The sequence below is a fragment of the Micromesistius poutassou genome (genome assembly GCF_964030765.1).
Source record: "Micromesistius poutassou genome assembly, chromosome: 16".
NCBI classification, from domain to species: domain Eukaryota; kingdom Metazoa; phylum Chordata; class Actinopteri; order Gadiformes; family Gadidae; genus Micromesistius; species Micromesistius poutassou.
Window position 1 is genome coordinate 2,296,877 of NC_140286.1, and position 25,955 is coordinate 2,322,831.

Sequence of the window (25,955 nt, forward strand, 5' to 3'; positions counted from 1 at the left end):
GTGGGCCCAGGTGGACTCAGGCTTTAGGCAGTCGTGTGGAGGAGGAAATACAACACTAGGCATTGAATGAATGTTTGCAGCAATGATTGTGTGATTACCAGTGGTACAAGAAAAAAAGAACTGCCTCCAGTTCACATTTCAGTTCAGTTTTGAGAGTGAGTGTGAGAGAGAGAGAGACCGACAAAGAGACAGAGACAGAGAGCGAGGGAGAGAGAGATGATAGTTGGAAACTGAGCCCCACATGCAAATCAATAAGTGCAGCGTCAACACTAGCAAATTAGCAGTGAACCTGCCATTGCCTCTGTACAATAAAAACGTACAAATATATCATAATTACTCCTTGAAATGTCATTTTTTAATACATTCATAAATGTCCAACAACAAAAGCATTGCTCCAAAGTCATACATTAACAGCCCACAACCACAATGGTAAACATGAGGTAGATCACCCAGGCGCTAACGTTAGCACGTTAACGCACTGCAGTGAGGATTGTGAGAAGCAAGTTGCATATTAAGGTATATGTTCCAACTAATCATCAACAAAGACACATTCTGTGGGCCATCAGAAACTTTATGAAAGGGGTTCAACAACAGAGTCTTCGTAACTATGGATTGGTTCTTGTTGTTGTTAGTGGTGGTGAGTTTTCTTTGGGAGGGAAGGGCAGGCAACTTTAATTTTTTCACCTCTAAAATATTTTTGCTGCTGGCGATCCGTAATAGTGCAAGTTCATATTTCCTACCCCCATAACATTCAGTAGATATACTCATCATTCTCTTGGGACTTGTGCAAAGCCTTCATAGATGGTTTTCACGAGGACACTCCATTGGTGAAAGAAATAAGAAGAGAAAGGTGGAAAACCAGAATAAAACGAGCACAGCATGCAATCAATTATCACATTTCTACCACTGTCCTCAGTCCAAAATGTAAAATAAATAAGAATCCCTCATGGACCTGATTTTCGTTTTCCAAAAGAAAATAAATTGTAATCCAACACAAAAGCAGTGAGGGATATGAACACAGGGAAGGAACACATCTAGGTAGATTCTTCTTCGCAAAACAAAACAATACGAAAGACAACGTGACCAATATAATAACGGTAAAAGATTCAACAGACTTAAAAAAAAGTAACCTTCCGTTGTTATCGGGCTGATACAATATATTAATAATGTTAAAATGTAAACAAAGCATCAATCAATAGACATAGTTCTAAATCCATTCTTTTTTTGTATCATTCCCTTGCTTGATTCAGATATAAACTATTCTTCCCCTGGTAAGCGAAATTGTTTCATTATCATTGGTCCGTGAAAAGAGTTACTTTGGCTCATAGTGACACCCGTGTAACGACATCACTTAAGGCATATTCTTTGGACGACCCTGTACAGTAACATATAAAAACATCCCTACCCTCTGTCAACAACAGTATGTGACCTGGTCGTCTGCTAGTGACCGTGTACAACCTTCTGTTTTTCCACTTCTCTGATGGGGATTTGGGTGCAGACAGGAGCTCGACTTTTTTCACGTTTTTTTCAAGCGGTGGCAGGGACCAGAACTACGGTTAGGCACAGAAGACACTACGACAACGTGAAGTAACAGGCACAGCAAGAAGCAAATACCATTGGCAATGGTTTGTTCATCACATAGCATCACACATGGCATCTGGTGAGTTCCTGGGGGTTAATGCATACCAATGCATAGCATGGAGTTTCACTAGGACATATTTTGGGGTATAGAGAAATGAATGGTATTGATTGTAAGGATGAATGGCTAAACTAGTCCCCTCTCCCTTTTCCCTTTCCACAATGCTGATCTGATTTGTCCAAACCCAACTTTTCAAAATAAGAGAACCCTTTTCATAACATCTTTCTAGCTATCTGTTATAGCTATTCATGTATAGAACCCCAACACATAAAAAATTCACAGGATGATCATTTACAATTTAGTTGAATTTGGAACCCTCTAAAATGCCTCAGAATTGCACCGAAAATTGTCTTGGGCTTTGATTTTGATCCCAATGGCATTATCAAATTTGATAACTCCCCTTGATGGCCTGTACAGTTATGGCAGATATAAAAAAAATACTGGCATGCCATTCATAAAGCTGGATTGCTTGCTTGCCCATTGGCTTTTTGTAATGTTGTGAGAAGTGTCATTTTGGGTGGCTGAGCGGGGATGTTGGTGGAGGGGGGGGGTGTGCACTCTGGCATGTTCTTTGGTAATCAAACCCACAAAAAACGCAGATATGGGACCCATATGAAAATGCGATATCGCAATTAGTATGACAACATCCAGGTTACCTTTATTCACCGGTAATCCTCCTGAGACCCTGAGTTAAGCGAATATGTACAGAATTTGACCTGACGGGCCGTCACAGTCCGTGGAGACATCTTCAATCCGTACAGTGTTCATACAACAGTCACATTAAAACACCAAATAGTCTCTTCGGTTTTGATTAAAAAAACGAATACAGCTGTGAGCGTTTCTCTTTTGTTGTGGCTTTTTTTTCTTCACAGCAAAGGTTAAGTCCCACGGGAGGTGAGGTTTGGGACAGGCCCAGCTACAGGTACGAGATAAGACCGCGGAGGTGCACACCTCTCATTGTTCGTGCCGGCGGCGGGCGGTGCACTGTGCTGGCGCGGCCCAGTGTGCTCAGAGGGCCGTTCCCTCCTCCGTTCCTCCACTCCCTATTCTTTGGGTACGTCTTGGCTCGTGCTCCAGAAGGAAAGGTAATCCCCTCTGGTCTCCCGTCACACCCGATAAGAATCCTGATTGTTCAGACCTTTTGGGGAGGATTGAAGTCCTGAAGGTGCCCAGCGCACCGCCCGAACAAACCCAGACACACAACCGGAGAATGTGGGCCTACACCGATTCACCGCGTGTCCACCCACAATAAAACGTCATCAGACGACCGGCCACAGCCAGACACAGGTCCGGCCCACTGGCCCCCGGGGTTGGGGTTGGCTGGGGAAGCCTGACCTTGCTACGGTTTCTACTTCCTCTGGATCCGACTCTTATCCTCACGCCTGATTGTGTTTGTATGCTTTGCACTCTCTCTGTGTGAGTGTCCTTGTGCGAGAGGTTCCTCCACCCGACCGGGGGGGGCCCCGGGGGGGGGGGGGTCTCAGATGTGGCGGCCGGTGAGGAAGTAGAGCGGGCGGTCCTCGATACAGTTGGCCGTCTGGAACTCGTCCCGCAGGCGGAACTGCCACTCGTCCTCCAGCTCCAGCCGGACGATGGTCTGCCGCAGGGAGCTCCGGTCCTGGCTGATCACACACAGCGTGGCACCTGGGTGGGGCAGGGGGGGGGGGGGAGAGAGAGGGGGTCATGGTCAGGAGAGACTCTAAACTCTTTGTTGGGTAATATTGGTCACATCCCCGGGGAGGCTAGTACTGCACCAGGAGAAGGGGGAAGAGGCAGTGGGATCTAGTGGTTAGCTGAATGGTAATGGGTACGAGTCCCAGTGTCTGCAGCCTAGCCGTAAACACCCTTGAGCAATGCCATGCCTAACCCTAACCTATGTGTCTAAACACATTAGCTGTAAATTACATTGGACGACATAACACTGTTGAGAAGATACTATCCAGACGTTCTCCCCGTCAAAACAGGACAGAAAGGGCCAGTGGTGTCAGCGATGAGCACACAATACCACCGCGCCGCACCTTTGAGGAAGCAGAACTTCTTGAGGAGCCCGGAGACGACGAAGGAGTCGCACAGATAGAGCAGGAGACCACTGAACACCAGGCCGCGGTGGTCCTGGTTGGTGGAGTGTGGACGAGAGTTGATGTAACACACTGACACCTGAGGGAGAGGAAAGAGGTTGGGTTACACTGTCTTGTAGTATGTAGCTCGTACGGTAGTAGTGTGGCTTGTAGTTAAATGTTGTAACATCAAGAATCCCAATGTGGTCCTAGGCATGCCTGCAAACTTATAAGAGTTAAGTCCACTGGATGAGCCGGGCATTAACACCCCTAGGGTTAGGGGTTTGATTCCCAACCCATTGCCCATCCATGCGTGTAATGCATGCGCTCACTGAAGTAGATTAAAGTGTCCACCATGTGGCCTGATAACTGATACCAGACGTACTTTAAGCACTCTTTAGCATGACGCTCTGTAGCAGCAGGTGTGGCCCGGTTCTCACCTCGGTGCCGATGTTGAGGTAGCTGTCGATGGAGAGCACCGGGTTGTTCCGGTTCCGGATGGCCTTGGGGAACAGCTTGTGGCTGCAGGTCTGCAGGAACCTCTCCAGGAGGAACTGGGCCGGGGCGGCCAGCAGGGTCTGCTCGCTGTCCGGGGCGCACACGTACTGGGACGGGTTGATGGGGGCGGAGTTCTCCATCTCCTGGAGGGGGCGGAGACGAGGGTCAAAACGTGCCGCACGCATGACGTCATGGTGTTCACTAGATGCATACCCGGGATGCACTTCGTCATGTATTATGCCATGGTGTGGTGTGTGTGTACAGCAAAGGGGTTTATACGTGGGGTTTGTCTTAACGTGTGTGTTAAAGGTGATTGACAAATAAAGCTACCATGAGCTTAGGTTTGACCACGTAGTCCTTGTGGCCCCCGACTGGAATGTGTTTCTTCATGTAGCTGAAATGGTTGAAGCGGCAGAGCAGCAGCCCACTGCTGTTTGCCCTCAGGTTAAAGTCCACCTCCTCACAGCCGTACCTGGGGACAAAAAAAAGGATAATAAAGCGACACGAAACTCGTTAAAACAACCGGGCAATCACCCCCCCTCCGAGACCCGACGCGCCTCACTGCCATCCGCTTACCGGTTGAGGTCGTACTGCACGTTCTGGGTCAGGTCGACGTTGAGCATGACAAAGTCGTGCAGGTGGCACCGGGAGAAGGGCCGCTCGCCGGCCTTGTGGCCCAGGCTGCTGCTCCACTTTCGGGTCCCGCACATGGCGTACAGGGCGACCTTGGGCGTGGCCTCCATGTGCTGCAGCACCGTCTTCAGGGACACGTTGGAGAGGCCTCCTTCCGAGCTCTCACTGGAGGGAGGGGGGTGGCGACCAAGCGTGTGGGAGAGGGGATGGAGACGTTGAGAATAGCACTGGTTGGGCCTGGTCGTTGTATGTATGTAGGTAAGTGTATGCATGTATATGCAAACACATAAGCTGAAGCTTCTGCCCCTACCCTTTGGTTACGACCAATAAAAAAATGCATTCATTCATTCATCCATTCAGCCATTTAGCAGACACTTTTGGTCTATTCCAAGTATCGTAACTTATCGTAACCTAAGTTAATTCTGACATGGTAATTTAGGAGCAGATAGATATAAGGATATTTGGATATTTGGCCGAAGGATGACTACAGCTTAGGCTGCGGACACAGGGGATGGAACCCAGAGACTTTCACCCGGGATTCAAACCCCTCCCCCCCCACTAGCCATCAGACGCTGATCTGACGAGCCACAAATGTTCATCCAGGAACCTATGGGCGTCGAGCAAGGCCTACCCGCTGTCGGGCTGCTGGTGTCCGTTCCACAGCACGCAGGAGTCGTCCATCATGACGATGAAGGGCCACACGTCCTGCCGCTTTACCCCTTTCTCCTCCAGCCGGTTCCTCTCCAGCTCCAGGTTGTGGTAGGACAGCTCCTTGATCAGGAAGCGAGCCGCGCCTGCCCAAGCACCCCCCCAACACGACACGGAGACGTCAAGAGAACGGCCGGACGAGACCCTCCACGACTCCATGTTATCAATCGCAATTTCATTTTGGACTTCTCGGTTCCACCGCACATTTGCAGGCAGATTGTTTTTGTCCACTTGCCCACACCGGTTACGTGACGATTGCATTTAATTGTGCATTTAATTGGTTTTTCTCGCCAGGCAGCACGTTTACCGATACAACCACATCGTCAGCTTCTATCACTTCTAAACATTATCACAGTGCCAGTCGACATAATGACATGGTTATGGGACTTCATGTCAACATACAGAAACACGTGCAAAGTGTAAGAAGAAAACGTTTGATTTAGATATAGATTGGAATGGAATGCAACTAAACTAGTATGTGCATAGACTTTGTCTTTTGTTCACACTGTTAGTTACACTGTAAACAAAACAAACAATGTCAACAAAAAAGGGACACTGTACTTTCAGCTGAATCAGTATCTAGGTGAAAGGTCATAGCACAGGGCCAAGGCTGTTTAAACGTGTTTCTCTTAATGGTTGTTTAAAAAAAAAAGGAGCAACTATCTCAGGGTACCTTGGATAACCTAAACAGCTCAGTGCATCTTAACTTAACCCTTTGTTTTCCAGATAAGAAACAATTAAGAACAGTTTCTTAGTTTCAATGTTGATCTGGTCCAAGAGGTCCCAACAGGAGTACAGTACAAATAACAAATAACAAATACAAAAATTAAGGGATGTGTGTGTGTGCGTGTGCATGCATGTTCGCGTGTGTGTGTGTGCGTGTGCGTGTGCGAGCAGATGAGTGTGTCTGGGTGGAACAAAAGTAAATAAATGACGATGTCTGGTCTGGTAAACTGTGTGCTGTCTACCCGTACACCCTCTGCCCTTTGGCCCAGTGGCTGCCAGGAAAGAGTTTCCATCACAGCCTGTTAGCGAGCTGCTCTGCATCTGAATGGCTGACACCCAGATCAGGCTATTCTCCCAGAGGTGTTTTCCCTCAGGGTGCACCTCTCCCATTGGCTGATAACACCGCTTGTCTTTTCGCTGTTGACTCTTACGCTGCGACCCGTCGACGTGACTGGTTGTAATAAAGCACTAGACTTTGCTCGTGGGCTGATCCGACAACTCACTGGGCACACTTTAACCTGCCACAATTCAAGCGTTCAGTAGCTACAATCTGAGTTACCATCTTGGGAAGGGAATACAAATATAATAAAGTAAAAGGAAGCCGTTTTTTGTTTTTTTCATGGTATAGTATACTACAGAGGGAGACGAGATGTTCATTCCAGTTGATGTTTCGGGCCCGGTATCTCAATCACACAGGGGCTCAGCAGGGGGTCTGGTGTAGTAGATAAGCTGCTTACCGACGCCGGCGCTGTTGAACATGGCGGGCAGCACCAGCAGGATGTGGTTGGGCCAGTACTTCCTGTAGTGGGGCATCTCGTACTGCTTGACCACCAGGATGTGGAGGTGGTCGGCCCCCTCCAGGGCGTGGTACAGGTTGAGCAGGCCGTGCTCCTGGCGGCCCGTGGTGGGGGTGAAGATGGGGCTCTTCGGCCGCTCGGGGTCCTGCAGGGAGCACGGCCGACAGGGTCAGACCGGGGCAGACAGAGAGAGGGCGAGAGAGGGAGGGGGAGAGGGAGAGGGAGACAGACAGAGAGAGAAAACAAGAGAGACAGAGCGCAAGAGAGTGAAAGCAAAATAGAGAAAGAGCGAGGGAGAAAAAGAGTGGGAGAGAGAGTGCAAGACAGAGAGACAGAGAGAGAGAGAAAGAGAGTAAAAGAGTGGGAGACGTGCCGGTCTTACGCCAGGCCTTCTCTGTATTCGCACCTGCTCTGACCCAGTCCCTGAGGACAAGCACCGTATTGTTTCGCCTAGAAAAATTTCCCCACTGAACGCCCACACTGCAAACCCACGCCGTCATATTCATAAAGTGCACATTTTTCCCTGTTGCATTTCATGGCATTGTTGTAGGAAAGAGAACGCCTGCTATCCTCTCTCAGTGTAAAGCCCTGTTCATTTAGCCTCACATGGATGGTGATGAAGAGCACACCTATTATCAATCCATATCCACACATGGTTATCTACAGCATGTGTACCTTGGTGGAGACCAGGGGGAGCTGCATGCTCTCCAGGTGGCTGCCCTGCTGGCTGAAGATGAAGTGCTGCTCCTTGGCCTTGGGAATGATGAAGTGGAGCTGCAGCTCCTCTCCCAGCATGGAGGAGCAGAAGGTGAAGGCATGGAAGGTGCACTCGGAGAGCTGCAAAACACACACATGCACGCACACCGTTCTACGTTAATTGCAATGCTACAGCACTCGACATCGCCCGCACTGACGCCCACTGATGAAACCTGAAACATGCCAAAGTATTTCGACAAGCTACCTGTTTTATTGAGTGTGTGTGAATAATAAACATGGGGCCCTGAACTAAATCCGCCCCCCCCCCCCCCCCCCCCCCGTACTGAGTGAGTCGATGCCTGTCTGGACCAATCAGGATTGACGGGTACCTGTGTGGCAGGGCTGGCTTCGCAGTAGTGGTGGCACTGTTCACAGTGGTGAAATGCATTGTGGGCGGCGAACCGACTCAAGCGAATGGACCGGGTCTCTCTTTTGGCTTGTGTTTGGTTCTCTTGAGGTTCTTGTTTCAGATCTGAACGTGAAAGAACGACAGCTTAGATGAAAAGGAGCTCTTGGGTGGGACGGTTATCTCCGATCCGCGCGAGATTAATGTTTTTTGCTCACCTTGAAAGAGCTTCGGCATGTTGTCAGAGTAAACGGGGCTGTCTCTCCTGAACTTCGGGTCTCGGGGAAAGAGGTCAAAGGTCAGCATGCGGATGTCCTCGATGTCAGGCCACTGTGTGTTCACCGGCGGCGCCGCCTCGCTCTGCGTTTCTGCACAGGTCACAAAACAAGAACGAGACTTACGTTTCAGGATTACCGTCAGGAATCCGTTGGACGTTTTCCCACACCATGGTGGGTGGTTTTCAGCATTATTTCAAGTTAAAGGTCCAGGCTGACCTTCATCCAGCTCCTCCTCATCGTACACGTCCACCTCCAGCAGTCTGATGAGCATGCGGGACAGGATCCGCAGGAACTGCAGGTAGGCGCCTGTCTTTCCCACCTAGAAGGGCAGACCCACGTCGTCACGCAAAAGCAGCTGCATTCATATGAGAGCCGATATGGTGATTGGTCATGATTTATGCCAGGTGTGCCCTATATAGGGCTTACATTGATGGCCGACAACGTTCAATAATAATTAAGGTCAGCATGTTGGATGAGGAAGCACGCCAAAATGAATATTACACAGCAGCGTAATGCCTCATGATTGGATGACAGAGAGGGGGAATTGAGAACTAATGACAACGCACTTAGGTGCATTGTCCACAACGCATCCACAACGCACTTAGGTGCTGTGTTGTGGATGCAAATCCCCCTCATTCCTATGACGAAGAACAGGTCACTTTGCATCCCGTCCTGCACTAATCGGGGCCTTGACGTCTGGTTACTTTGCATTCACTCGGCTGACGTCGGACTCTCAATTTGTATAACCCGGGAGGGGGTGACTCGCCTGCGGGGGTCCGCTGAGCAGCAGGCGTCGCGGGTGTGGCGCGGCGGGGCCCTCGTAGTCGGCGTGGTGCTGCCGGGCCACGCTCCACTGGCGGTAGTAGGCGCTCTGCTCGGGCCCCTGGAGGTGCGGCGTGACGGGGGGCCGCAGGGGGCTGCTCCAGGCCACGTCGGCGTGGGGCAGCAGGGCGCAGGAGCTCAGCTGGCTCCCGGACTCCCCGGCCAGCAGGTTGTAGGCGGCCCGCGACAGGATGACGGTGCGCGGGGAGCGGCGGGGCGGGGCCCGGGCGGCGGCGGAGGCGTCGCGGCTGCGCTGCGTGGACTGGCTGGGCCGCTGCGGCGTGGCGGAGGAGGAGGACGGCGAGAAGGAGGAGGTGGTGGAGGAGGCGGAGGAGGAGGAGGTGGTGGAGCAGAGGGAGGGCGGGGGCTTGGAGGAGGGCTCGGACGAGGGGAGGGCGGCGCCCACGCCCAGGGAGTCGCACTCCAGCTTCACCTGCTGGCTGGTGCCGGAGGACTCGTCCCGCTGGTGGGGGGGGCCGGAGGAGGAGTAGGAGGAGGAGGAGGAGGAGGAGGAGGGGTCGGGGGGGAAGGAGGCGGAGGTGGAGGGCTTGTGGGAGGAGTAGGCCACGTCGGAGGAGCTGACGCAGTTCTCTGCCAGGGAGCCTGGAGGGGAGAGGGGAGACTGTCAGACCAGAAGAGACCCACGGATGAAGGGGGAATACCCCTGCTGCTGACCCAGGGATCCCTGGTATTATTCAGGCCCCGCCTTTGGTACAAAATAAGTTTGGCTCCTCATCTCTCTGCACAACCCTTGCATGCCCATGTAAAGTTAAAACCCTGGTTGGTTCCCAAAGTGGGAGGCATACCTCCCACTTTAGGAACCACGGTTTTAACTTGCACACACATGCATGCACGCACACACACACACACACACACACACACACATTCACATGCTTAACAAGGTCAAATAATTTGGGGTTCTCTCGTTTTTTTTTTTCATTTATCATACAGAATAACCAAACACAACAAGAGCCCATCCAGGTATACCGGTAGGGGCAAGTGCCTCTCCCAAGGGCTGTGATTTCTGCCTGTGGCGTTCAGTAGTTTGGTGCATCGTGTAAAGTGCATCTTCATAGTGAACCACAGACAAGAGAGACAGAGAGAGAGAGAGCGAGACCAACCGAAGGCTCTGGCGGCGTCGCAGCCATCGCTCCGGGGCCTCTCCGGCTCCTCCCCTTTGTAAGAGCCGCCCGGCCGCTCACCCTCGCTCTCCCGTGACGGAGCCTTGCGGGCCCTCTTGGGGTCGCGGACCCCGCCCGTGGAGACGTAGGTGCAGGCCAGGCCCACCTCCTGCTCCAGGGCGGTGCGGGTCAGGTAGCTGCAGTCGATGAGCCGCAGGTCGCTGTACTTCAGAGACCTGTGGGGGGGGGGCGATCGGGGCTGTTAGGAGGGGAGCAGCACTCAGCGCTCAGCCGTAAAGCCTCTTCTGTGATGGCTCGCAAATGAATAGCACGCAATACGCCTGTGTGTCAGCTCGGCTGCTAAGTGTTAACTAGGAGGGGGACGGGTGTGTGGCGGAGAAGGGGGAGAAGTGTGCGGATGGCCGACAGACTGTGAGTGACGGTAATTGAGCAGCCGTTACAGTAAGCTGTTATTGACACCACAACGTACGGAGGAAAATCCATGAAAAAACGACACGCTGTAAAGCAGTGTCACGCATGGGGGACTCATGGCCTTCTAGGGCTTGGATTGAACGCCACAGCGTTTCATTCCTTCTGATAGTGAGATCCATGGACTTTATGAGACAGTTTAATGTTACATGATCAAGGCTGTCTCCATGGCAACTTGCTGTGTTATCGCGATGACATCCTGCGGCTGAGATACCATGGTTGTGCCGTCGGGCGAGCGACTCTTCAGGCCTACGCACACACAAACTCTTACACGGATACAGATACGCAATAACCCCCCTCTACCCCCATCCCACGCCTTCGCCGCTTTTGGCTTCCCCCCCAGTACGACAAGACGGGCCTGTGTCCAGCGCCTAACAGCTGCATATGACCGGGTGGCTGCTTGCCTGTACTGGTTAACCCCCCCCCCCCCCCCCCCCCTCCCCCCGTTGCAGGTTTTGTGTTCTCATGTTGTGACTATGTGCTTATGTGCTGAGGTGTTTTTTTTCCTGTTCCCACACTGTACTCCCCCTAGGAGTATAGCCTGGGGGTTGCCTTTTTTCTCCTCCCTCTCCTTATGTCTTGCTGTAATTTTCTCTCACCCTGTCTTCCGGTCCTGTCTACCCCATGTGTGTTGTGTTTATTTGTTGGACTGGTCGATGGCCTACTTTCGTTGTGCATGTATGTGTACAATGACGGGTTTATTGTTATCAATAAAGGTTTGTTTGAATTGAATTGAATTGAATTGAAAAAAGTTCAGAGGTCAGGTAAAGTGTCACAGTGGTGCACCTTGGGAAGGTTTCTCCGAGGGGGTCTTTCCCAGTGAGGATGACGATGCAGGGGAGCCCCTCTAGGTCCTCATACGTGTGGGGGACCCACTCTTCGTTGTCACAGCCTCGCCACGCCTGCAGAGAAACAACCAGTTCTTTCATTAGTTTGTTTTTCCCTTTGTGTCTTTCCCTTTAATCTCCAAAAAAAAATAGCCTTTTGTAGTTGTACTGATAATAACCAACGTCAATGTAACCTTCTCTTCCCCTGTACTTTCAATGCATTTCCTTTTCATTCCAACAGGGGGCGATAGAGTAGCTACAATTTGAAATGGCAGTTATGGAACCAGAATTGAATACTACTTATGTACGAGTAATAAATATCCGGGAAATTATCTTGTTAGAAAATCGATGCAGTAGAGTGACTACAGGCAAATACATGATGACATACATCATAAATAAACAATGACCACAAACAACCACCAGCAGAACGGCGGGCGGCTGTTCCACCGGGCTAGCCGGCGGTTGGCGGCGGCGCGCTCACCCTCAGGCGGCTGGTGAAGTTCCCGGGCAGGCTGAGCTCCGAGGCGGGGCTCCCCAGCAGCACGGCGAAGCAGTACTGCAGGCCCAGCTTGTCGCGCACGTTCTCCAGCCGCTCGCGGGCCAGCATGGCCAGCTGCAGCGAGGGCACCCGCACCAGCAGCATGTGGCCGCGGCCCCGGGAGCCCTCCCGGCAGGGGGCGCTGATCAGGTCCTCCACCATGGCCAGCGTCTCGGGGGTGATGTGGTCCCGGAGCGACGGGGAGGAGGTCAGCGCCATCATGGCCTCGGTGTACTGCTGGATGAGCAGGTAGCTGCGGATCACCATGCTGTGGAGGTGGGGGTGCCTGGGGGGGGGGGTCAAGCAGGTGTTGGTGGAGGGGGAGGGGGGGGAGGTTTGGTTAACAATTGCTGTGGAGAAACAATGGGGTGAGCCCGGTGCGAAAAACAAGCTCTTTTGTGATTCATGGATTGATTGTGTTTGTATTGATTGGCTAATGCATTCTGGTTTACTGCCCAATGGAGATTGATCGTTTTTTTTTTATTACTTCATCTGAATAATAATTTGACGGATTGGTCTGGAAAACCACTCATGAAGGAACGCACTGTAATCCGGTTTATCAGAAAACACAAATCAACATAGAGCCGATGCTGGAGCGGTTCTCCGTCAAAGTGGCCCCTGTGGGATGAGCTTCAGGGGCCTCTCCTCCGGACTGACCTCTGGAGGAGCGTGTGGACCATCTTCTCGAAGGCATCGTCACAGCGCAGTATGGGGCTGGCCACGCCCCACTGCAGGGAGCTGCTGTAGTCCTTCATACCGAAGTAGACCAGCTGCTCAGGAGACGGCTCCCCCTGCAGGAACATCAGAACGTCACACCTTGGTCTTGACAGACCCAGACCGATGACACACTGTTCTCGGTGAGGAGGTCCCCCAGAGAACAAATGTATGCAACAAATATTGATACATAAAGATCTATGAACATGTACGTGGACATTATATTGACAGAATTTTTTTTAACTCTGTCTTCTACTACAAATGATGCAGGGATATTACATTTTGGAACAAAATAACTAACCCAAAAATGATAGAAAACATAAAAATAAAAAACACATTCAAATTGTATTTTCTTCCCATAGGGGACTGTCTAGGGTCCATGTTATGGATTCATCCACCATTGTGACCCCCCGCACTCACCAGGCTCTGGGCGGAGGGCCAGTGCACCTCGTTGTTGGCGCTGATGCGGGACTGGCGGGTCTGCAGCGTGTAGGGGAAGCAGCTGACCTGCAGCACCACCAGGTTCACCGCCTCCAGCACCTCCTTGCAGTTCACCACGCGGTCGGCCAGCCCCTGCAGCTCCCCATGGCACACAGAGCCAGAGAGGGCACTGTGGGGGGCGGGAGGGAGGAGGGGAGGATGGAGAGGTGGAGGTAGGGAGACAGAGGGGAGAGAGAGGACAGAGAAGGGGAGGGAGGGAGACAGAGGGAGGGAGGGAGAGGGAGAGAGGATGGGAGAGAGAGAAAGGGAGAGGGGTAGAGAGAGACAGATAAAGGGAGAGAGACAGAGACAGAGAGAGGGACAGAGTCAGACAGAGACAGAGAGAGAGGGCGTGAAAGAAAGTGAGAGAGAGATCAATAATTAATGTCAAACACATTATAATTTGGCCAGATGACACTGCATTCAAAAATAGATCTCCAACCGATGGCGGCCACTTTTAAAACCCTGTCCTCTATCACGAAGCGCCATTCAGTTTCACTGTGCATTGTCAATATTAGCATTATCAGTCTCATGTTAAGCGCTCCTCATTGCGCGAGAACAACGGCCTTGTCGTTCATACAGCGCTACTTTCCTGTTTCGGAGCGCCTCGTCAAGTGTGCTCACCTCGTGAGGTCGACGTGGGAGTTGTCGTGGATGAGGACAAACAGCGTGTAGGGGTTCTGCTTGACCTTCCTCATGAAGGCCTCCATCTTGGAGTGCACGTCCCCGTGCAGACGCACCACGTACTTGTCGGCCCTCTGGTGGGCCGAGGCCACGTCCTCGATGCCCAGGTCCACCAGCACGCCTGCGCCAAGACACCACGCCGTTAAAAAACACACCACTCTCTCCTTTGAAGGACGCCGGATTCGGAACACACTTTGTAAGCCTCGCCCTCGAGATGTAACCCTCTCTCTGGAGCCCTATGTAGCCTTAAAGCACTTATAGATGGAACAAATGACTAACCTCTATTCATCCGCCGGCACTTTGCACTCTGTCCACAGGTTTTTATAGAAACTCAAACTCAAGCAGCACTTTCATCATTTATTCCATGCTAAATGGCTAAACGCAGTGTATGACGCAGTGTATGACTAAATGTTTTACTCTACCCTGCTGTTTCTGTACGTCACGCCCTCCGGACGCCAAGTTCCCCCCCCCCCCCGAATCGCTCATCACACCAAGATCGGATCGTCGGAACGTAAACGGGGACCGCTGGCGCGTACCTGACTGTCGGATGCGCTGGGCCGTCTGGTGCATCAGCACGTGAGAAGGCGGGACCAGCACCAAGAAGTCCACCTTGCAGAAGCGGCCCAGGTCCAGGCTCTGGCTGCCGGAGTCCGCTATGGAGCAGACCTGGGAGAGCAGGCTGCGGGCCACGCTCAGCTGGGGAGGGTAGATCTGGAACACCTCGTCCAGCAGCTCTGGGCGGCGGCGGGGAGACAAGAGAGGAGGTCAGTACAGCGGTACGGCTAAAGATGGGCTGATGCTATTTCCTGTCTGTTATGCCACAGAGCTGATCAGACTGGTGTCGTTTAATTTGATAAATGTGACGTATAGTTTCTGTGTATTTTTGTAGTTTTTATTCTTAATGAGAAAAGTTATCTATCTTCTTCTTACTGTAGTTTCTGCTGTCCAGGATAAATAAATATGCATCTTATCTTCCAGGCTAATAATAGCTCTAATAGCTTTGTTTTGGAAAAGACAAGTAGGGAGAGGGGGTGTGAGGAGTGTGTTCTCTTCAGAGGAGAGTTTCTGCCCTCTAGTGTTAAGAAAAATCGATGTTCAATATATACCTTTTACGCGTTTAATCTATGGGTTTCTTTGCAATTCGAGTATTTGTACCCTTAATAGGTGGTTTCAAAATGAGATGATTAAATGATGTTAATCACATGATAATCACATTTAAGTGGAATTATTTCCAGTACTTCAGGTAAAAATTAAACCAAAAAAAATGTAAGCTAAAAATAATGGTTAAATAAAATAATACGGTTTCCAGACATAAAGAAAGGATCCAACAACAGAAGAGTGTGATTTTGCTGAAATCAGAGCTGAGCTCGGGGGTCGGGGAGGTCTGGGTCGGGGGTAGCGGCCTTACCCTGGTCAGCGAGGGGCAGCATGCTGGCAGCCTCCTGGGAGTGGAGGTGCTCGCTGACCTCCCCCTGGAAGGGCTGGACCACCAGGCCTTTACGCCGGCGCTGGTACTTCACCAGCTGCTTGTCTAGGTTGTCCCCTGAGACCAATCACAGACGACATCACGTTAGATCACAGTAGAACACACCAAGGACAGGGGTAGGCAAGGCAAGGCAACTTTATTTATATAGCACTTTTCATACACGAGGCAGAATCAAAGTGCTTCACATAGAATCATCGTCATAAAATAAAAAAAGAAAACATAAAAAAGAAAAATTTAATAATAAAAGTAAAAGAAAACAAGTGTAGATAATATTAATGATATATAAATATGAACAATTTTCTACAATTAAAAAAATGATACATGTGAATGACACTGAAAGCCTGAATCTGATGCATTTTGCTAAAAAAAGGCTTGTTCCAAAATGTCGTCTTCTAGAGCAAAAAAACAATTGAACCACTCGGAGCTTACTGCCCAGACACTCACCCAGCGAGGTGGTCCTGAAGTGGGACGCCAGCACGCTCACTTTCCCCGTGATGAGCTCGTAGCTGATCTCCTTGAGGAACTCGTTGGTGCTCAGCATGCCTTCGGCCAGCGCGCGCGCCTGGTACTTCCCTGCCCCCCCGGACACAAGGAGCACAACGGTGGTTTAGCTCTATGCCCATCAGGAGCATGGGCATTCAGTGATGCATTCAGATACGGCCCTGTGGCACGCTGTGAGTCAGGTATGCTCGGTGTTGCTAAGTGACCGTCGGTTTTATAGTTCCATGTAAGAGCATGTGTTCAATGTGTCACTGCAGGCCCCCATGTAATAAATAACATAATGTACCTATTATGTTAAATTGTTATTGATACATGTGTGTTCCATGCAATAAAAGTATAAAACATGGGTTCAATCTATTATTAGAGACTTTCCATGTCATTCAAAGTTGCAGCTGCTCTCTGGATTCTAACACGCTATTATGGGCACAAGGTAGTGCATGTAAACCTAGCTTTTACAGTAATGCGTTTAAAGTAGGACCTGTCATTCATATGTGCGTGCTTTTTGTGGACGTATGTGTGGTGTCATACACACACACACACACACACAGGGTTCTCTAGACTCTCTGTTGAACAAATGCAATTAAACGACCATAACAGAGCGTCCCTCACCGAGCACCAGCACGCAGAACTCGGTGCCGCCCATCTTGGCCACGCAGATGATGACCACGTAGGTGGGCAGGCACTGCTGGGGCAGCGGGCCCTCGCCCAGCGAGCGCAGGGACTCCGAGATGCCCTCCCCCAGGGAGCCGCCGGTGACCAGGACCTGGACCCCCCCGCCCGACACGCTGGCCTCCAGCCGGGCCAGCCAGGGCAGCTGGGAGGGGGAGATGGCCGGGGAGCCCGCGCAGCACTGCATGGCCTTCAGCACGATCTGCTCAAACTCCTCTCGCAGCGGGATCTGGGTCGGGCCTGCTCCACGCACGCACACACACACACACACACACACACACACACAGCGCCAGAGGAGATTAGCACACACACACACACACACACACACACACATAGACAAAGCAACTGTGACCTTAAATCAATCTCTGCGTTGAACGTTTCAAAAGACAAGAGCAAAGTGAACACGGGTAGGAAGGTCAGATGAGGCTATGGATACACGTCACGGGACCCCGACCACTAACCTGACACTGGCTGACGATTAGTCATTACAAGTCATTTCAAAGTCGACTCCACCGGTGACCTCACCAGGGGGGAGGCGTGTCACTGTGTGTTTAGCGCTCCGTGTCTGTAGAGTGTGTGACGTACCGAGTCGCGCGAGGTACTGCAGGGTGAGCAGGGTCATGGTCTCCACGCTCAGCAGCTGGCCGGTGCTCAGGCCCAGGTTCTCCCGCGTCGTGTCCGTCAGCTGGCTGGTGTTATAGCAGCTGGCCAGCAGGGGGCTCACCACGATGTCCCCCACGTTGCCGTAGAAGTAGGGTAAAGTGCCGTGCCCTGTGGAGGAGGACAGTATGAGTGTAACCCTGTGCAGGGTGGACCCCACTACACAGACCCACCGCGGTGTCTCCGTGTGGAGCCTACCTTCATCTTATCAATCAGTGTTTATCCTGTTGTTTGTAGATGAAACGTATATTATTATATACACATTTAACCTACAAATATGAACTGGTAGTTATTAACTAATTGAGTGATGCTCCAAAGGGTAGGACTCTTAGTAGCCTGTATTAAATTGCATAGTGTTGCGTTCATCAATCATCATGTAATCAAACCAATATGTATATATATATATAAATACATCACCGTGGACATCTTAAAAAAAAAAAAAAAAATATATATATATATATATATATAGTATATATTTTTTTTTTTAAAGATGTCCAATCAGAATGTTGTGGTCATTGGAAGATACAGCAGTACATGTTGCAGTAGAGCTAACCTCCCTCCCGCCCGCTACACTGGACCCGGTGCACGGTTATGTACACACAACGCGCGGCGCCGCAGCGTACCTATGAGGATGACGGGCCGCACGCCAGAGGAGTTGAGCAGGTTGTCGGGGACGATGACCGTCTCCCCGGCGGTGAGGGGCTGGGGCTGGATCAGCCCGGCGGCGGGCGGGGGCGCCACCGCGGCCTGCATGGCCAGCACGGACCCTGGGGACACGAGGTCACGTGAGGACACGAGATCAATACTGGGAACCACTTTCAGAATCAGATTCAGATTCAGAATTGACTTTACTGCCAAGTAAAAAAAAAAAAGGAACGTCAATTTGTTTTGGTGTTTGGCGCATGACCATAGAGATGAAAATAGTAGGAGAGAATAAGAAGTACACCATAAGTACTCAAGAAAAAACGATATAGTAGACACCTTTACTGTGTGAACACAATGTGTACAATACATAGAGAATAGGTAGAGTGTGTCTGTTTTCCAAATGAAAGAGCTGTGCGGCTCTACTTTGCATTGAAGGCCAAACACAGAGTTCCTTCAGGTGAAAGCACTTTTCAATTCTGGGTAGAGCTCCTTCTATCAAACTCCTCGTTTGACTGTTTGATCCACAGTCGAGGTATAGTCAATAACTTTGCAGAAACCCCCCCCCCCGGGACTACGTACTCTCACACACATCATGCGCACGTACACACACCCACCAACACACACACACATAGCCCAACACACACACAGTGTGTGTTTGACCTGCAGGCCGTCGAGCGCTCCATGACAGAAGAGGTCAAACTTCCAACCAACCCCAGCGGAATACATTACGACACAGGGCAGGGTGGGCTGCGGAGGGTGTGTGTGCGTGTGTGTGTGTGTGTGTGTACTGACCTGGGGAACACGCGATGGGCCGGATGGCCGGCACGGGCATGGCGGTGGGGGGTACGGGCACCAGAGACCCGGGATGCCAGCCCCTGTGGCGTTTCTTTGGCGGGGCAGAGTTCATGGTAGAAGACGCTGCGGTGGGGGGGGCGGGACGGAGAACACACTCAGGCTCACACAAAGACGCGGGATAAAGGGAATGACAGCCGACATGGTGGTGGAAGGGGGGGGTGGAAGGGGGGGGGGGGGGGGGTCGAGGTAGGCTTACAGGGACTGTCTCCGGGGTCGGCGCTGCGGTAGGCCTGGCTGGGCGGGGCCAATGAGGGCTGGGAGGGGCCTAGCAGCGGGGGGCGGGGTTCAACGCCCAGGCCGTTGGTGGGGCCGTTCGCCCTCAGAGCCGTGGGCACTGGACACAACACACACACACACACACACACACACACACATGAAACATTTAGAGTACATTTCAGTCAGGCATTTCAGCGACAATATTCCTTAATTTTGAACAGTAACACAGAGCGGCCAATAAATAAAGATGAGTCAGGAGCAGCACTGAGCTATAGATTTCCAATAGATGATTGACTGTTGTCAAAGACCCAATGGGTCTTCTTCCAATCGCATTTGCACAGTGTATGCATTACACACAGGGAGATGGATTGGTGTGCGTAGCGCTTACTTGTCAATATCACAACCTTGTAAAGGGGCTAATGGATAGCCAGGTCTTAAAAACTCATTACAGGGATCCTTCTTTTAGTATTGATCCGTGCCTCGCACACACACACACACACACACACACACACACACACACACACTAACACACACACTACATTGCGTGCTTACACTCTCATGTGTGTGAATGTTTGTGTGTCTACTCCAGGCAATGAGTGTGAGACGTTAATCTCGGCACCTACGAATCTACGGCTCCATCTGCCATATGCTAACCTGGGTAAACACACTGGTAGCTAGGCAACGCCTTGCAGCATGCTGTCGAGGGGCCATGCACCAGCCAACCGAGCTAAGGACTTACTCGGGCCAGGGTCCTAATCCTTGGAAAGGTCTGAGCTAAAAAGCCTTGATGCAAGCCTTAATATGCTCAGGCGGACCCCCTGCCCTCCACACACACAAGCATTAACTGTGCACTGTGAAAAGTTCAAGCAGAATCTGTCGTGTAGAGTTCAGGATGATTTCACTCAGTGATGCTTTGGCCAAAAGCGTCCACCAAATTGTGTATCATATAAAAATAGACTTTTCTCTGCTCTTTCAATTTGATTAATCCGTAGTCGTCAAACAACATTCAAAACCGAATAGATGTAATGGATGAATGAATGAATGAATTGATTTAGTGGTTGCGCAGTGCTCACCTATTGGTAATGTCTTGTTGTTGCCAGGGGTGGAGGCCAAAGGTTTGAGGAAACTGCAGTCTCTGCTGAGGTCCTGCCCTCCGAAAAACACAGAGGAGACTTGTCCAGTTCTGGTCGGCGGGGAATCTAGAAGGTCAAACAAACAAGCAAAACAAACAGAACCAAATTAGGATCAATCAGTAATAAACCTGACCACACAGCAGGGCCTGCTTATCCTGTATTCTCTTACACTTATGGATGTGATGTCCGTTCACTGATTCACTGAGACTCATTAAATCCTAAAACTTAACAAATCAACTCAAAAGGCGTGTGCTGATTGGTCATTGAGCTCAGATGTCATTTCAATAGAAATTTTTTTTTAATCTATTTTTATCTAGTACATTTGAGGGATCTATAAATCGTATATCCTATTTTACCTGGTTAACCACATTTTCTAAACCAATATCTGCATGGGATTTAATATTAGTATTATGTTAAAGCACTAGGCACATGAATTATGCTGTTATTGTGAAAACCAAACTAGTTTCATCCTTGGTGGTTTGGCGAGGGAGCTTGAAATGTCACCGTGGCCCATCATGGTCTAGCTCAGAGCTAGCATGACTGGCTCCAGCTGCGTTGAGGCCGCGCTGCACTGCAGGCCCATCACAAGGTTACAGTCAGGAGAGCTCAGCCAAGAACCATGTTGACAATGTGCTTAACCACCTGGCCTGCTTGTGCTCTCAAACCGCTCCAAATGGCCTTCAGAAGAAATCAATACCGTAGACCACAGAATAGTGGGTGGGTGAATAGTAATAGAAGAAATGTATTTATATCAGTGAGAAATGTTGTCTTTTTTTATGGCGCGTGCTCGGGGCTAAACCGAGTTGCATGGTTTGTTTCACAAAACCCTCTGGGAAGTCGTCCTTGGATACTGTTTGGATAGGGTACGGCCCTTTTAATAGATACTTGATATAGCCTCTCAATGAGTGCTGGAGCCCCCCTGATCTAAACGTATTAACGTATTATATCATATGTATTATTATGCATTATATATTACATGGATGCTTATGTCTGTACCACTCGTTGTGCCCATAAACTTATGACACTTCATGGGATTAATGGGTAGCCCACATGACGTAGCAACCTCTTTAAGGAGGGAAAAGAGGGATGGGGGGCTTACCTGAGAGGGAGTAGGGAGAGGAGCTGTGGCCGTTCGTGCCTCCATTTTCCTTACTGCTGACGGAGGACGAGGAGCTGGGCTTGGAGGTGGATGCGCTGTTGGAGAACTGGCGTGTTTTACAGTCTGGGAGAGAGGAGAAGCCAGGGGAAACTTGGTTCATTGTCATCCTTTTTATCAGTACGATTGGGGGGGCAGGATGGTGTGGTGGCGAGGGTATTAACGCCCAACCAGAACGTTCCGGAGCCATCATTAAACAAGATGCAGAATCCCTGCTGATGTTTGGATGCTGCTTCAAATAAAACTCTCTGCTAAAGACAGATAATAACAATGCAGCACTGAAGCTGCTGCGAGCCTCAAAAAGGGGGAAAACATGTCACACACACACACACACACACACACACACACACACACACACACACACACACACACCTTTCCAGCTGATGAGCGGGCCCTTGCACAGAGCACCCTGAGAGGTCTTCACCAGGTAGTATTTTAAGTGCTTCTGCTTCTTGGGCTGAGTGGACAGTTTCAGGTTGATGTGGTTGGAGAACTCTGTGAAGTAGCGGAACCCCTTCTCCCCACAGCCCACACAGTTCCCTGAGAACCCTGAGAACCAACACAAGAGGGCTGGATTAGGACCAACAGCCAACAAGGATCTGCATATATACAAATGATACCAACGACATGACAATGGAAAATGTGCTTCCAAAAGTGTTCACGTATAATGAAAATATAAGATGAACTGTGATGCTTTTTTTTTTTTTTGTAAATGGATGGTTGAGCAAGATTTAAATAATATATTTAGATTGAAATAATTTATCTAGTAAGATAGTGTTTACATTATAATGCATAGAATACACACAAAAAAACAAAAATGATCCAAAAAATTATTTCCCCCAATAATTGAATCATTCTCCCTGGAAAATGTCCCTTTGTAGTTCACAGAATATTACATAAATGTATTTACAAGAACGTAAAATACAACGCATAATGAAGTGGCCAACTGACCTAAAAGTGCATTTTTCCCGTTGTCGTCGGGCAAAAAGCGCCGGTCCACAGCACACACCAGGACGTGCTCGGGGACGCTGGGGGACTTGGCCCCGACCAGCTCGAAGCCAGCTGGGACTTTGATAGACTCTGTTGCTATGGTGACCAAGCGCAGGTCCTTCCCGGCCTGACAGAACCCTGGAGGTGGGGTTGAGGGGGAGTGGTGGAGGGTGTGCACGTGCACGAGTGAGAGAGAGAGAGCGAGAGAGTGAGAGGAAGAGAGAGAGCGAGAGGAAGAGAGAGAGGAACACACACAACGTTAGAAGTGGTTTAAATATGGAAGGACACGCCCAGTCGAAATGGACCCTGCTGAGAAGCCTTTGCTAATTAGCTTCCTGTGTTGTCTCCCCTAGCCTGAACCTCGGAGGTAGCTAGGCATCCTTGGTTGCCATGGGGACATTAATTAAGCCCCTTGTGTTCTCTGAAAGGATCTCGTCTCAGGGCAGTTGCGTTCGTACGTGTATTGACGGTTTGGTCTCGTATATATTTAGCAAAGAGAAGTAGCCATCATTTAACAAGCTTCTAAGCTGAAGCGATGCTTACATGATATCAGGTCAGGTCAAGTCCACCTTTGCCATGACACAAGCAGATATTAGATTCATTTGAATCTTGAGAACACCACACTCATACAGGGGTGGTTCCATACCATGCCTGCAGCCTAACCAGCAAATAGCTCATGAGTCACATCCCGAACTACGCTTCTTATTAATAACCTTCAACTAAGTCCACAGTACGCCACTTTGGAGGAAAGTGTCAACGACCGAGTAGGCTCCCCGATGGGGTCACTCTAGCACCGCCCAAAGAGACGGACCAAGGGCTGCATGGGTGGGGGGCCGGGGGGGGGGGGGGGGGGGGGGGCTAGACGGACCCCCTCCGTCTCTCCCACACGGGACACACGGCCCTACCGTCTTGCGTGCAGCAGCCGTCAGGGGCGGGGGTCTGCAGGTAGGGGAGCGGGGGGCTGCTGGTGTCCGAGTCGTCGTCCTCCTCCAGCTCCTCCAGGTCCTGGGAGGAGTGTCCGTTGAGCAGCAGGACGGGGCCCAGCGGCTCCCCGCCGTGCAGCGACAGCTCCACCTTGGGCTTGACGTCTGGGGGAGGAGTACAGAGAGTACGGGTGTTTGCACACGGTGCAACAGTGCTGTTCTCACAGCCACTGGTTATGCTGGGAGGTTTAGCTGTGTGGGACTTTGAGAGCCGTTGTTGATTTTTTTCGCGCTTACAGAATTTTTACATAGCTTGATTAATCGGACTATATATTTGGTGTTTTGAAGGTGGTGGGGGTGATAGGACCATGTAGTGTAAGTTACTACAAGTATAAAATCATTTCTGGGATGTCGTTCCCAAACGAACACACCAACACATCTATCTATTAATCCTCTATCAGGCTATAGTAGCCAACCAGGCGGACGGGGGTGTTTCTATTTAAAATTCAAAAACATAAGAGTATAAAGACACGGCGTCAGAGCCAAGAGTCTGTCAGGATGTTTCTGCAGGGATTACATCATCGCAGGCATATGTCGTCTCTGTAGAAACCGTTGTCCTCGGCGACCAGTCGGTGTGGTAGTACATACCTTTCATGTTGCCAGGATACTGCTCGGGCTCCAGGTAGAGCTGGGTGAAGATGGGCTGCGGGTCGACATGGCTGGAGCGCAGCGACGCCTCGATCGAGTTGTGGAGGGCCTCTTCGAACCGGGCCGACTTCAGCTGTCCAGCATAGGAGTTCCCCATTATCTGGACCAGAGAGAGACAGGGGGTTCAGTTTATCTGTGTATATTTTATACGTGTATACTGACACACACGATACAGCGACAGAGAGAGAGAGAGAGAGAGCGAGAGAGCGAGAGAGAGAGAGAGAGAGAGAGAGAGAGAGCAAGAGAGGGAGAGAAAGAGAGAGAGAGAGACACACAGAGAGAGAGAGAGACACAGAGAGAGAGACATACACAGAGAGAGGCAGAAAGATAAAGACACACAGAGAGAAATAAAAGAGAAGCTGTGCGAGACAGAGAGAGAAAGAGAAGAGACACAGAGAGACAGCGAGAGAGAGAGCGACAGAGACAGAGACACAGGGAGAGAGAAAGACAGAGAGAGAGAGAGACAGAGAGAGGGAGAAGATTGATTAGTAGAAGATGTACAAATGATTGCGTAGTTAAAAAAAGGAAAGAGAGAGAGCTGTTTAGGGTTTCTTGTGCAAGGGAGAAAGAATATACACAACCGTGGATGTAAACAAACATCCTCATATCCATCACAAATGATACTCATGTATACACATGGACAAGTATATTAGCCAGGTTTTCCCCTCTGATCTTTCCAGCCGGGCGCAGCAGAGAGGTTTTAGTGTGATCAGTGATACCATTAGGTCTCTGGTGCATAACACTGAATGGTGGAACACAATAACAAATAACATGCTGGAGCACTTTGTCCTCACGCAACGTATTTCAGCCTGCAATGTGTAGCCACCCCACCATCTGGGTTTCATAATACTGTTGCTTCTGTTCCACACAAGCAAATAGGCACATGCACTTTCTATTATTAAGCCACTTTTTTGTTTCATATGATCTTGTATAGCGCTATCGCTGCGGGGGCAAATGCAAAAAAGTCAGTACATATTATATATCAGTATATTGCAACCCATGCACAGGACCTAAAATGGTATCTTCCAGCATGTGTTTTCCTTTAAATGGAGGCCTTGCAGTGACTGAGTCGCTCTCAGACTGGATCACAAAGCCACTGATTTCCTCCACTTTTTGAAGTGTTAGTATGTCAATTTTTTTGTTAAAAAGGAACGATATAAAATATGACTATATATTTCTTATTTAAAGTTATTTCTGCAGTGGCGCTAGTCTTCCAGTGGTGGCGCTGTGCCACTGCTGGATACATGAGGGGGAAACACTGCAGCCCATTCAAAGTACAGTGAGGCTGGGATCAGAAACTTGAGTTTTGCAGACATCTTTCATGTGCATAATACTAGCCTTTCTTCATGTGATCAATGTTTTTCCTTCACTGTTTTGTGGAAAACGTTATTATATATTGTATCACTTTAGCTTTCGTCCCCCTTTAGTCCTAGTGATAAAATAATCATTTCAGATATATTCCTACAATGATAGATTGGACACATGCACCAGATAAGCCTGTCTGACTAGCCTCTCTATCTGTCTCTCTCTCCTTTGCTCAATGCTCTGTCTCGTGTCTTGTGTCCCTCTGTCCGGCCCACCCCCCATTGCCCCGCTATGCACTCGGGGACATCTGTCAGGGTAAAGCAGAGGGGGGTCCGGGGGTTTGGGTTGGCACTCTGCTGGAGGATGGCAGCTGGACCGGACAGAGGGACGTGCACCAGACCACGGATGGACAGAATGTGGAGGGAGTGGAAATAAAATTGAGGAACCAAAAGGGAAAGGGAGTATCCGGGGTTAGAGGGAAAAATAAGAGTGGGGAGAGATAAAGAGAAACCAAAATAAAGGGAGGGAGATTTCCGCCTGAGCTCAAACAAACCCGATCCTAATACCTGATGATACTGAACAATTACCCCAATTG

At 50.1% G+C, this 25,955-nt stretch overlaps 1 protein-coding gene across 4 annotated transcripts in view; it reads right to left on the reverse strand.

The window, feature by feature from the left end:
* Positions 1 to 339: 339 nt before the first annotated feature.
* greb1l (GREB1 like retinoic acid receptor coactivator) overlaps positions 340 to 25,955 on the reverse strand; it is a 77,473-nt gene continuing 51,857 nt past the window's right edge. For 3 of the 4 annotated variants that reach the window (XM_084481062.1, XM_084481061.1, XM_084481060.1), the window contains exons 3-34: positions 23,996 to 24,155; positions 23,330 to 23,512; positions 22,386 to 22,562; positions 21,807 to 21,983; positions 21,378 to 21,500; positions 20,219 to 20,344; positions 19,126 to 19,263; positions 18,867 to 18,992; positions 18,053 to 18,196; positions 17,355 to 17,540; positions 16,710 to 17,009; positions 16,044 to 16,172; positions 15,522 to 15,656; positions 14,650 to 14,847; positions 14,054 to 14,234; positions 13,370 to 13,559; positions 12,893 to 13,026; positions 12,179 to 12,521; positions 11,657 to 11,772; positions 10,382 to 10,617; positions 9,205 to 9,863; positions 8,655 to 8,757; positions 8,379 to 8,528; positions 8,144 to 8,286; positions 7,734 to 7,895; positions 6,999 to 7,203; positions 5,459 to 5,621; positions 4,771 to 4,992; positions 4,525 to 4,666; positions 4,137 to 4,337; positions 3,658 to 3,796; positions 340 to 3,283 (exon numbers count right to left, since the gene is read on the reverse strand). In XM_084481062.1, the coding sequence (XP_084337188.1) occupies positions 3,120 to 3,283; positions 3,658 to 3,796; positions 4,137 to 4,337; positions 4,525 to 4,666; positions 4,771 to 4,992; positions 5,459 to 5,621; positions 6,999 to 7,203; positions 7,734 to 7,895; positions 8,144 to 8,286; positions 8,379 to 8,528; positions 8,655 to 8,757; positions 9,205 to 9,863; positions 10,382 to 10,617; positions 11,657 to 11,772; positions 12,179 to 12,521; positions 12,893 to 13,026; positions 13,370 to 13,559; positions 14,054 to 14,234; positions 14,650 to 14,847; positions 15,522 to 15,656; positions 16,044 to 16,172; positions 16,710 to 17,009; positions 17,355 to 17,540; positions 18,053 to 18,196; positions 18,867 to 18,992; positions 19,126 to 19,263; positions 20,219 to 20,344; positions 21,378 to 21,500; positions 21,807 to 21,983; positions 22,386 to 22,562; positions 23,330 to 23,512; positions 23,996 to 24,152 (5,952 nt within the window). In that variant the 5' untranslated portion in view covers positions 24,153 to 24,155 and the 3' untranslated portion in view covers positions 340 to 3,119. The remainder of the gene's footprint in view (positions 3,284 to 3,657; positions 3,797 to 4,136; positions 4,338 to 4,524; positions 4,667 to 4,770; positions 4,993 to 5,458; positions 5,622 to 6,998; positions 7,204 to 7,733; positions 7,896 to 8,143; positions 8,287 to 8,378; positions 8,529 to 8,654; positions 8,758 to 9,204; positions 9,864 to 10,381; positions 10,618 to 11,656; positions 11,773 to 12,178; positions 12,522 to 12,892; positions 13,027 to 13,369; positions 13,560 to 14,053; positions 14,235 to 14,649; positions 14,848 to 15,521; positions 15,657 to 16,043; positions 16,173 to 16,709; positions 17,010 to 17,354; positions 17,541 to 18,052; positions 18,197 to 18,866; positions 18,993 to 19,125; positions 19,264 to 20,218; positions 20,345 to 21,377; positions 21,501 to 21,806; positions 21,984 to 22,385; positions 22,563 to 23,329; positions 23,513 to 23,995; positions 24,156 to 25,955) is intronic. The other variant, XM_084481063.1, reaches the window with a different exon arrangement.